This window comes from Impatiens glandulifera, chromosome 7 (genome assembly GCF_907164915.1).
Source record: "Impatiens glandulifera chromosome 7, dImpGla2.1, whole genome shotgun sequence".
Classification (NCBI taxonomy): Eukaryota; Viridiplantae; Streptophyta; class Magnoliopsida; order Ericales; family Balsaminaceae; genus Impatiens; species Impatiens glandulifera.
In genome coordinates this window covers 41,313,146-41,325,502 of record NC_061868.1, presented here as the reverse complement: position 1 = coordinate 41,325,502, position 12,357 = coordinate 41,313,146, and the positions used below count along the sequence as shown (strand labels likewise).

The 12,357-nt window shown below is 29.9% G+C and overlaps 2 protein-coding genes across 2 annotated transcripts; both read right to left on the bottom strand.

Moving 5' to 3' along the window:
* Window positions 1–3,346: 3,346 nt before the first annotated feature.
* Window positions 3,347–5,146, bottom strand: LOC124945698. The gene is made up of 2 exons (XM_047486177.1): window positions 4,673–5,146; window positions 3,347–4,102 (listed from the first exon to the last, which is right to left on the bottom strand). Exons 1-2 carry the CDS (start codon window positions 5,084–5,086, stop codon window positions 3,524–3,526), a joined length of 993 nt encoding a protein of 330 aa, XP_047342133.1. The 5' UTR covers window positions 5,087–5,146; the 3' UTR covers window positions 3,347–3,523.
* A 4,645-nt stretch (window positions 5,147–9,791) lies between these two features.
* LOC124945558 (putative methyltransferase-like protein 7A) lies at window positions 9,792–12,190 on the bottom strand. The gene is made up of 6 exons (XM_047486012.1): window positions 11,792–12,190; window positions 11,536–11,631; window positions 11,237–11,455; window positions 11,016–11,112; window positions 10,204–10,266; window positions 9,792–10,117 (listed from the first exon to the last, which is right to left on the bottom strand). The coding sequence occupies exons 1-6, from the start codon at window positions 12,098–12,100 to the stop codon at window positions 9,924–9,926; spliced, it is 978 nt and encodes a 325-aa protein (XP_047341968.1). The 5' UTR covers window positions 12,101–12,190; the 3' UTR covers window positions 9,792–9,923.
* Window positions 12,191–12,357: the final 167 nt, after the last annotated feature.

The following is a 12,357-nucleotide window of genomic DNA, read 5'->3' as shown; positions in this document are numbered from 1 at the left end:
GATTTAAATTATAAATCTGAGCTTTTTGTTTGCTGTTTATAATATTTGTTGAATTAGAGTTAAATTTATTATGTTGTTTCTTCTACTTTTTTAGTTTAGAGACTAGTGGAGATTTTATAGGAAAAGAATATATTACACCATAATGATGTTATAATTTATACTTGTTTGAATTGACTTATTAACTCATCTTTCAAAATAACTTACAATTTTATTATTATTATTTATTGACCATATCATTTAAATTATTATAATTTTTCTTATTAGATAGTTATAGCAAGTTGTTCATCATCAAATAACTATATTTTTTTAATATCCGAATAATGTTTGTTTTAATAATCGAATTTTGAACAAGCCCATAACCTTTTTTTTTTTTATTTTTTTTTATTTTTATTTTTGTTAGAAGTTAGAAATCCTATCTTTATTAAAAAAAATAAAAATCCCACCAAATAATGTCAGAAAATATGAAAAGTCCCTTTGTTTGGCTCGACACGCGATCAATAATATTACTAATTTGAATATTTATTATATTAGATTTATGAAAAATAATAAATTTAACGAAAAAAATGAGTAAGTCCACGCATCAACGTGGCATGATATATGGATATGAGAGAAATTTTTTTCAAAATGTCCCAAAACGTTTATTTCGAGTCCTGAAACGGTCTTAAAATGTCATGAATTTATCGTTTCAGGACCCGAAATGAGCGTTTTCGAGACTCGAAATGAGCGTTTTGAGACCTGAAATGAGCGCTTTCGGAACGGGAGGACAACCTGACAGGACATGTCGGATTCGTGGAGTTGTTAAGTTTATCATTCCTCTATATTTATATCCATTAAAAACTTTTATAACTATTTTCTCTTCCTCTAAACAAAATTTAAAAAAAAATCTTATTCTTTTTCCATTTAATAACTTTTCTAAAAATTCGATAATTCTTCTTTTTTCAATTTATTATACAAACCATTTTAAAAAATTAGCTTGACTTAACTTCACAAGTTGATTAATAAACTTATTTGTTTCTTTCATTGTTAATTACTAATATTACTCAGTATCCATTACAAACTTTTGTAATAATTTTTCTTCTTCATTTCTTTTGGAATATTAATATAAAAAATAAAAAAATAAAATTTATATATAGAGAGAGGGGAGAGGGATTCATTTCTTTTGGAATATTAATATAAAAATATAAAAAAAATAAAATTATATAGAGAGAGAGGAAGAGGGAGGTAGAATACATAATTTTTATTTGAATAATTGTAGAGTTTGATATAGTTATTTATTGTAATCTTAAATTAAATTTGAGTTATTAATAAAGTCTATGACCTAAGGCCATGAAATAATGACCCAATCCAACCCTCAAAATTGAGTCAAACACGGCATTCCTTAAATAGAAGGCATGAAAGCCATAATCAATCTCATAATAAGTGATTATTTTATTTAGATCTTGTTTGTATAATAAATATTACTGAATAAAAATCAAATATATTTAAAAAAATAAAAAAATAAAATGCAAATATATTTGAAAATAATATTTTAAATTTTTTACCTTTACATATTATATATATATATATAATATGGAAAGGTAATAGTAATAATGAACGTCTAGTTTGAAGCGCCAAACTTATACGGACTCAATTTGAACCATAAACATCTTATTCGATTGGTTATATGGTAGGATGTAGGGTCTTCATTGATTATAATCGACTTAGTAGCTGAATATATTAATCAATATTATTATTCATAAAAAAAATTAAAGATATATCAATTTTTTTATAATATATTAGGTATTATTATATTAGGTTGTATGAGTTTTATAAAATATTCCATACAAATTAAACATTATTTCACTCTCTCATTAATCACGTTACTTATTTCATTAGCAAAAAATAATAAAATACTTTTTATTTTAAATTATTATTATTTATTTTAATTATATATATATCAATACATTTAAGACTTTTTACAAAAAAATCATCACATCTTCAAAATTATCACAAATCATTTATTATTTTCTCTCTTAATTTTTTATTACCAAATAAGTCTTGATGTTTTCATACTCAATTTAGAATAATTAATTATTTTAAAATTAGTTTAAAACCTAACGAATATGAATTATTGAATGAATAGATTCATATATTCAAATAATTGTGAATATTTAGATCCAATATGGATAAAGATGTAGAAGTTAAGGTATGAATCAATTAAGTTCAACGAATATGTCTGAAATTAAATTTATCTAAAAAGTTTACCCAATTCAATATGGAATCCTAATAAAAAAATGTTTGGTTACATGTTTACATAGTTACGTTATATAATTTTAAAATAAATAAATGTTAGGTAATTTCCATATATTATTTTGGGATAAAAACATTTGAGTATTGTGTTTTAAAAATAAACACTTTACTTCTGTTTAAAAAATAAAATAGAAAATATATGTGTTTACCTCCAGTTTTTCAGTGACCAGTACTAACGGTAACGGTAGCAATATAACATGACAACTCTAAGTCAACCATGATTCAGGTAAGTCTTTAAACCAAATTTTAAGAACTCACTTAAAGTTTTCGTAAATTTGTGTTAGTTTTCATTAATAACTTTAATGATTTGTTTTTTCATGTTCTCATTTGTGAGGACTCTCTAACTATTCCAAATTTCCCTTAATTGTATATATAGTTTATAACATTTAAAAATTATTGTAATTGAACTATATATACAATTAAATATAAAATTATACTAACTTAAACTTTTGATCGGATCTGAATCTAACTTCTTTTTTATGAGTAATTTTTTGTCATTCATAATAAGTTAGTTTTTTATATATATTTTAAACTAGACAATAATAACTTTTTAAAATCTAAAAAACAGATGAACACATGCAGTGATGTCGACAGCCTCATCTGATATTTATTTCTTCATATTTGGTGAAGAACTTATGCTTAAATCACTCACTGTCCTTGACGATTTGAATTTTCTGCACACCGAAGAGGTTAATTTTGTGTCGCTTAAACGCTCTTAACATCGTTCTTTTCCGTGTTTGATCATCTTTAGCCGCAATCTTTTTTTCCATCTCCAAAATTGCAATATTATTTTTTGATGACCGAGAAACTTTTCATATGTAAATTATCCTCGTAAATCAATAAATTAAACTACATGTTAGTTAAACATATATATACTTTTTAAAAATAATATTGTATGTATCCCTATTTTTTTTTTGTGAGGACTCATCTTTCCTTTTAAGTTTAAATATGTGTTTAACACAAATAAACAAGTTTATATATCCCTAAGCTTCAAATTTAATTCACAATGAATTAACAATTTAAGTGACATAAGGAGTGTGATTGTGATAAATTAATGTAGACTCCTCCAAAAATAAATTATAAGCTTATGAATATATGTAATAATAATTTAGGCAATAATTGATAGCTTGAAATCAACATTTGTTTTCAAGTCTATATATATCTTATGAGTAAAAAAGAGAACAACAAATATCTTAACGAAACATTGAATATGTTATCAAGATCGATCCCGATTTCAAACACGATTGTCCCCCATTTGAATTCCATGGGGACCAGCCAACTCCTCATAATCCCCAAGATGATTCGCAAGAGCCGGTCTATCCACATCTTCATTGTGATAAGATTTGCATACAAAATAAAACACAGTCTCAATAACAAAAGCATACAGAATCACAAATACCATCAAAACCACACATAGCATTCCTAGTAAGATCTGACCGGCCACTCCCAGCACATCAACACTCAACCAAACAAACATGAACCCCGTCTCTATTGCTAGCATAGCAAGCTCAGGGAACAACAAAACAAAGAATCCTAGCCAAAACTTTCCTTTAATCAGTTCCTTGCTCTTTTTCATAGCCTTGAATCCTTTGTAATTTTCCAAAACCGATACTACACTTGTCAATTGCCATACCACATTCAAGTACACGAATCCGAGCAAGAAAACAATGCATATAATGATGAAAAACGGTATGTTTACTGATGTTCGTGATAAAATGTAGAACCAAATCACCAAAAGGATGACGAATGCCGTGGTGTACAAGAAGAATGTCACAAATGTACATAGAAATGTGATTGCCAGCCTCTTCCACACCTAATTCATTTTCAAATATAAAAATTTAATGGAATCACTAAATTGGTGAGAAAAAACAGGAATAATAATAATTAATTTTTTAATTATTGAGAACTAGTATGACACCGGATAGTTTAGTCTAGTATGACACACATAGGAATGATAACGAATATTTTACTAGTCGGGCAGTGAAGTACCAATCCCCGAAACTGATATTCATTTTACTACCCGACCCAGACCCTAAACTCGATATGTAACTCTATTTTGTATCCCCTTTACCCGATTCGTCGGGTACCCTATTTGTATGCAATTTAATATTAATATTTTGAGTATCGGTTTTCAGAATCGGGTTTTGCACCCTCCTCAAACCCGAACCCGATCATGTATCTTTTTCACTCCCCATCCCCGATTCCGACCTAAATTTAAAATATCCAAACCCGACCATTGGGTACCCTCGAATATCAGGTATACGGGGACCATTGTCACTTTTATTTAAAGCGTTTTAAGTGAGAATAAAACCCGTTAATTTTTTTTTTTCTTAGTTAGGTCGACTCTTTCCACTATAACACCATGGTAATTAACTGACCATACCTTGGGAACGACGGACATGACCTTTCGAAAAGCAATATCGCGGCGAGCGTAGACGGAGGCGACGGTGTAGGTGACGGCGGCGGTGGAGAGGAGGGAGAAAACGAGGAGGAAGGTGAAATAGATGATTTTGATGAGCCAGAACCACATCCATGCGGAGGAGAGGCGGCGGGATATTCTGTCGTAAACCGGTGTTCCGGTGGAAATATCGTCGCGGTTGATGGTGTCTCCCATGATTCTAATGGAGAGGAAGTTGGAAATTTGATGGTAGGTGAGATAGATCAAAGTGAGAGGGAGAATTAGGGCAAGAGTTATTTGGAAGAACACCTTCTTCCATGCCCCTATTAGTTTGAACGATTCCTTGTACGTTCCAAAGAACCCTAAAGATTTCACCTTTTCTTCTTCACTGAAGTTCATAGTGTCGTGGATTTGAAGCTTCTGAATTTTAGTTTCAGAGAGATAGATAGATATATGATTGTTTCTAAATGTAACGAATTATATAAATATCCAAAAATAGAAAGATAAATTTGAATAGTCTTTACGCGGTAGTCAAATACGGGCCACATGTTAATACTATCGTCGGTATAATTAATTCTGAAAAATCTGTATATGCAAGTTGCATAACTCAATAGTGTTTTTAAGAATTTAGGAAGTTTGTTAATGTTAAAATTTATGTTTTAATGTTGTTTCTTAATAATTAATTTAGTTGTGTTTTATTACAAGATGATTGTTTTTTTTGTTGTTATGTTTAAAATACTATATTTATATTACATTTCATAATTTTTTAAAATATTTAAATAAGTTAAAATTAATAAATTGAATATAACAAATGAATTTAATGTAATTGATTTATTTATTTTAATTTTTTAAATGAAGACTGGAATTATGACCAAGTGGATATTCTTGTGTTATACTATACCAAGTGGTTGATATTGGGTTATTAGTTATTTTTAATTTTTTTTTGATAATTAATATTTTTTATTAATTAAATTACTTAGTTAATTGAGATATTAAAATACAGTTATTTGATATTTTGTAAAGTCTAAATTTTAAATATGGTAATAATTTAATTAAATAATTTCAAATATAAATGTTTTTTTTTAAAATAACCCAATTTACAAGAATATAAACATGAAAGAGCCAAGCAAATTCATTTTATATTTTCTCCTAGGCCAATTTGATGTTTTAAATCAATTATGACGGGCTCTTAAATCCATGTGGCCCAGCTAAGACCTAAATAAATGGCACACCCCCACCCACAACTAACTTTGGAAAAATATCTGTTTTTTTGGGTAGATTTTGATGATTGCGGGGTGGATTCAACATATAATTTTGTTTAGAATTTATTTTGTTTTTATTAAATTAATATAATTTATTATTTAAATTAAGTTTTTTTAAATAATATATATATATTTGAACATTAACAATTATAATTTATTATTAAACATATCTTAAATTTAATTATTTATATTATATATAAATATATATTTAAATTATTATTTTATAAATTTGATTATTCATATTTTAATATAAATTTAAATTATTTTTTTAATATTTTTTTTATAAATTTAATCTATACATTTAAATTATTATTTGATATAATATAATAAAACTTTTAACAATCTCATTAATAGTTAATAATTCTAATAAATTTGTTACTCAAATTTACTCGATTATGATCAAAATTGTCAAAATACTTTTGGGGTGAAACATTGAGTATAATGGTAAATGTGTTAAATTTCACATCATGTGTTCCTTTAAACTTTGATGTGCCAAATCATGTTTGGAGTGATAAAAATGTCTCTTAGGATCATTTTCGAGTATTTGAGTGTATAGTTTATGTGCATGTTCCCAAAGATGAGAGGTCAGAGTTGGAAGACAAAATCAAGAAATGTGTTACCTCCTGTTGCTCCTAACTTGATAAGCATCAACAACGATCAAACTGAAAATCAAGGTATGAGATTACATTCTGGTAATCCTTTAAATACTAATGATTTTGTTGATGTTGACTCTAGTAGTGAATCTATTGTTGGATATGAAAATGAGCAAAGAAATGAAAATGTTGAGGAGTCCATAACTTTTAATGAACTAAGGTGGTCAACTCGACAAAAACGTCATTCAGTTAGATACTCAACAAATGAGTATGTATTTTCACTAATGTTGAAGAACCCGAGAGTTTTCAAGAAGCATTGGAAAATTAAAATAAAAAGGAATGGATGGATGTCATGGAAGATTAGATGCAATCTCTTCGTGTGAATAACACTTTTAAGCTAACAAAACTGCCTAAGGGCAAGAAAGCTTTGAAAAATCGATGTCTTTATCTGTTGAAGCAAGATGAGTATACTTTACAGCCTATATATAAGGCTCGGTTGGTTGTAAAAACTTCTCGCAAAGAAAATGTATTGAGTTTGGCGAGATCTTTGCTCCTATGGTGAAAATACAATCTATTTGTGTGATTCTTGGTTTAACCGATAACCTTAATCTAGAGGTTGAACAAATAAATGTGAAAACAACATTACTTCATGGAAATTTAGAAGAAGAGATATATATGGAGCAACTAGAGGGTTTTCAAGACAAACTGAAAGAAGACTATGTTTGCAAGTTAGTGAAGAGTCTGTACGGTTTGAAACAATCACCACGTCAATGGTATCGGAAGTTGAGTTCAGTTATGATTGAACATGAATACAAGATGAACAAAACTAATCATTGCGTTTTTGTATGAAAATTCTCTATACTGATGATTTTATTACTATTCTTCTCTATGTAGATGATATGTTGATGGTTGGAAAAAATATTTCTAAAATCATTGAGCTAAAAAAACTTTGAGCAAGTCGTTTGCCATGAAAGATTTAGGGCCAACACGTCAAATTCTTGAGATTCGAATTATTCGAGATCGGGATAATAGAAAGTTGCATTTGTCACAAGAGGTGTACATTGAGAAAGTTCTTTGACGCTTTAATATGGACAAAGCTAAAGTGATGAGTATTCTTTTAGCTTCTCAATTTAAGTTTAGTTATACTGATTGTCATTTTACTGATGATGAAAAGTTTTGTATAAAGAACATTTCATATTTTTCAGTAGTTGATAGCCTTATGTACGCTATGGTTTGTACTAGACCTGATATAGTGTATGTTGTTGGTTTGGTGAGTAGATATTTATCAAATCCGATAAGACATCACTAGGAAGCCGTGAAGTGAATTTTATGAGATATCTCCGGGAACAACGAATCTTCAACTAACTTTGTGATGTTAGAAACCTATGTTATATGGTGACTTTTGTCGGGGGATCTGTGGCTTGGCAATCTAAATTTCAAATGTGTGTTTCTCTTTCTACTACCGAAGTCGAGCTTATAACTATCGTGGAGGCAACAAAAGAGTTATTGTGGTTGAAAAAATTCACAATGGAGATTGAGTTGAAACAAGAAAAAGGTACGTCTTATTTTGTGATAATCAAAGTGCAATTCATCTTGTCAAAAATTCTTCATTTCATTCAAAGTCTAAACACATTGAAGTTCGTTATCACTATATTCGTGATACTTTGGATGAGAAAATGTTAGAACTTGAAAAGATTTATAAATATTATAATGAATCAGATATGATGACAAAGGTGTTGTCACGAAACAAGTTTGAGTTCTATCGCTCGGTTGTCGGGTTGACATTACCCTCCAACTACTCGGTCGGGGGAGTTTGTTCGGTTTTGTCCTCCTAATTGGAGAGTCCTAACTTGATGTGACTTTATTTAGGCCTAGAGTATATAATGTGAAGTGACATTATGTTTTATTTAGGTTAACTGGGTTTTGAAAACAACAAGAGAGAGATCAGAACAAAAACAAATTCAAGGGTTTGAGGTAGCAACTGGAGAAGATTTTCGTTTGCTAGAGTTTACACCGTTTGTTTGGCTTGAAACATTGATATTTTGTTGGTTATTTTTTGGGCTATATTTTAAACGGTGAATATCTGTTTTCTGGGTCTTCTAAGGCCTCGTTTGATGAAAGAGTTTTTGGGATAAAACCTAGTTTTTATCCCAAAACCCAAACATTTTATCAACCATCAAATCAAATAATTTTATCATTTAAATACCAAAACTACCCTATAATTTTATCTTCTCTTTCTAAACCATCATTCTCTCACCTACACCATATCTTCTAAAGTCAAAGGACAAATTAGTCTTTAAATTTTAAAAACCAAATTTTTCCTACTTTTTATCAAATAAGGGTTTTTTGGATAAAACCCAGACAAAATCCAAAAAACCACTTCTTCAAACAAGGCCTAAGTCAGTTGAAGTGAAACCAGAATTACAGAATTGATAAGGTTGATTGATCTTACTTTTTCTACTATTTGTTTCTATTTTCTAGGACTATTGTGTGATTTTAATGCAGTTGATTAGTGACACTAATTTATATCTAGAGTAAACCCATGTTTGTAACATTGTTGATGATAGTGGATTGTTTAGTGGTCTGACTGATCCCATGATTTTTACTCTCAATTTGAAGAGAGGTTTTCCACGTTAAAACTTGTTTTGCATTGTCGTTTTGATTTATTCTGTTTTGCCCGTCTCTTATACTCAATTAATTGGGAAAATGTTCTATTTTGAAAAATAGAGTTTCCCATCAACGATAACCGAGCTCGTGTGGACTAACTAGAGGAGCAACACATATGGTTTGCGATTCTTATTTCCATCGATACCACAAGGCCTAACTTAGTTCAAACACCATGTATTCCTCTATTAACTATAGTAAACAATCTTATCAGTTAGCCTATAGATCTTGGGACTATGTGTTTAGATAATGATCTAAAATTCCATTTAAAAACACCTATAAATCCAAACAATTTAGGGAGGTTTCTTGCTGAAACGGGAAAAGTCTACACCAATCGATTCGGTTAGCAAAATAAGTTTTAAAATTGTAATCACTTACCAGCAGTCACTTGTTGCCCTTAATGTTCAATCGACAAAACTAATGGTTGATCCTACCAATAACAATAAAGATCCATCAAATATATTCATTCTCATAGATCCTAATTCTAAAGGCCACTAAGATTCTATTAGATTCATCAAATAAACGGATCTCTGCTAGTTTATATTTTTATTTCTATATGAAAAATTATCACTTAATATAGTCAAATGAAGTCCAAGATTTGCTTAAGCATTTTTTTATTAGATCACAATAACCAGATACTTAGAACATCCATAAATATTCATACTCATAAGATTCATTTAAATATCTAATGTGGAAACAGATCTTCGATTTTGTTGGTTATTTGAAAGCAATTCCAAATATGTGTGGACTTATAAGTGAGGCATTCTTCAAGAAAGTTGTGTTCATTTTAACATTGGAAAAACCTGCGTCAGATATGTGCTTTCCTGTTTTCCGGGTGAGGTGACAGCCATCAGCCACAACCTGCTGAAGAGGATCGAGAATTTCCTGTATGAATCTGAGTATGGACCCATCTAAATGAAAACCCAAGAAAAAGTTTGATTAGTCATTAGTATGAGTGATCTCCAAAGACTGAAAAAGAAGTTGAAAATCTCAACACCTTCTGCAGCCACATGCTCCACGAATAGATATTTCCCACCAGGTTTAAGGACACGCATTATCTCTGCATCCAATATATATAGAACTCAGAATATGAAGAATTTGCAGTTATATAAAACTGATGTCAAGATGTCACTAGAGCAAAATGATACTTCTTTTGGTAAATATGGAACTTGAGGAAGTCTTGGAAAAAACATCAAATGACTATTACAAGTTCTTTCAAATATGTTTCTTTGAGAGTGTTCCCACACAATCTCTTTTAATTTGATAGATTTATATTTGAATTTTAAAGGTATTTTCATTATTTTTTTGTTCTATATACAAATATGATAAACGATCTTAAATCGTGAATGATGAAATCCTTATACTAAACAATATGAGTGGATATGGTTCCGTTCGAGGTAATTTTACTCAATTAACGTTTGAACGCGTTCTTTTTAATAAAAGTTAAATCTTTTCCATAAGAATAAAAAAATTTAGTTATTAAAAAATTGATATTCATGACCGAACATATATCTTGAATAGATTGGTTTATTCAATTAATGTTCCCACAATGGCTTTTCTCAATATAATCAAAGTATTCTAAAAATTGTTGTCTCAAGAATGCTAATTATCTTCAACTCACAAACAAAATAATCAGAGATGATCCTTCTCGGATAGACCGTCCAAAAGCTCTATCATGTGTGTTGAGTAATGAATGTGTATGAAATGCTTTGTATGTTTAAAAAGGAAGATAGTTAAACGTTAAAATCCAACAATCAGATTGGGGTATCGTTGGGGCCTTTAAAATAATACAGAGATTTATCAAAGTACCTTGAAGGGCTGCATGAACATTTTGCACAGAGCATAATACTAATGTTCCAATAACTACATCAACGGAAGCACTATCTAATGGCAAAGCCTCTGCCACCTGATTTGTAATTTCAATAAATAAACTAATAAGCATAAGGATTTGTTCAAAAATATGCTAAAAATCTATTCTTCTTAACTTCATAACTAGGAATAGATCTTTGAAATTGAAGTTATTTGAATACCGCAGGAATAAAATCAAATTTTCTTGACGACAACCCTGCAAGAGTAGCAGATTCCTGCGCATATTTCTTCATCTTTCTATTGGGATCTATTCCATAAACACGAATTATGTTACTACTGTCTGCATAATATTTGAGATTAGGACCTGTCCCAATTCCAATTTCTAAAACAGTTTTAGCTCTACCAAGATCAGCAAATATCTGTGACTTATACCCTGAAATCTTTTTAAACAAGGAACATAGATTAGATATTTGTTATTTTGATATAGCAACAAAAATGAATAAAAGAATGACCAAAAAACCTCTGATTCATAGGATTTCATTTCTGTAGCCATAACTGATGCATAAAATTCCTCATACCAATCCGCCCTTGGGGGATGAATTTGGTTCAACATATCCTGCATTTGACAGTCATTTAAAACCTACTTCAACAAGATTCCTATTTTTTTGTTCATCTTAAAAATCAACTAATACCCAATTCAGGATTTGTTCCTGATGCCTATGTATCTGATTATAAGCTTAGATAAATGTATATATAGAAAGAGAGGAGTACAGTACTGCAGGATCAAGTTGCGAAGCAGATGCATATGACGGAAGAATTGGCAGGAACGGGGCCGTAGCAATTGCTCCGACGAACCGCCGTCTTCCACAAGAGCATAAAGATTGAGGGTTCGTTTCCTGAGGACAAATGCCCAACTCAGTGCTCGTAGGAGGTGAAATAGACCTGTGTCGGAGGTTGCATTCTAGTGATATTTTGGTTCCATAATATAGGGTCCGACGACTGTGAATGCTGCGGAGACCACCGACGGGATTGCAAAGAGAGATTAATCGTAATCGTGGAGGATGGGGAGAATGAAGAAGGATCATCGGTAATACTGAATGGTGTGTTGTTTTGTAGAAACTAGAAACTAATATCCAAACGAAAATTTGTATCTTTAACAATTGTGTGGACTGACAAGAGAGCTACCTGACTAACGAATTGATCGGACCGGTTTTTTTTTTTTTTTTTTTGATAGAATCTATTGATTATGAAAAAAAATAATAAAATAGAGAATTATAAGTAAATTGAAAGTTGCTGGTTTTATTTTCTTTTATATATTAGAATTTATTTAATTACTAATGAG

What these genes read in the sequence shown, in the direction of transcription:
- LOC124945558 (XM_047486012.1), bottom strand. Translation starts at nt 12,100, where the DNA reads ATGATCCTTCTTCATTCTCCCCATCCTCCACGATTACGATTAATCTCT. An exon ending in CTTCGCAACTTGATCCTGCA is followed by an intron (nt 11,632 to 11,791) that starts GTACTGTACTCC and finishes TGTCAAATGCAG; the next exon opens with GATATGTTGAACCAAATTCA. An exon ending in TGTTCATGCAGCCCTTCAAG is followed by an intron (nt 10,267 to 11,015) that starts GTACTTTGATAA and finishes TATTGGATGCAG; the next exon opens with AGATAATGCGTGTCCTTAAA.
- LOC124945698 (XM_047486177.1), bottom strand. Translation starts at nt 5,086, where the DNA reads ATGAACTTCAGTGAAGAAGAAAAGGTGAAATCTTTAGGGTTCTTTGGA. An exon ending in TCATGTCCGTCGTTCCCAAG is followed by an intron (nt 4,103 to 4,672) that starts GTATGGTCAGTT and finishes AAAATGAATTAG; the next exon opens with GTGTGGAAGAGGCTGGCAAT.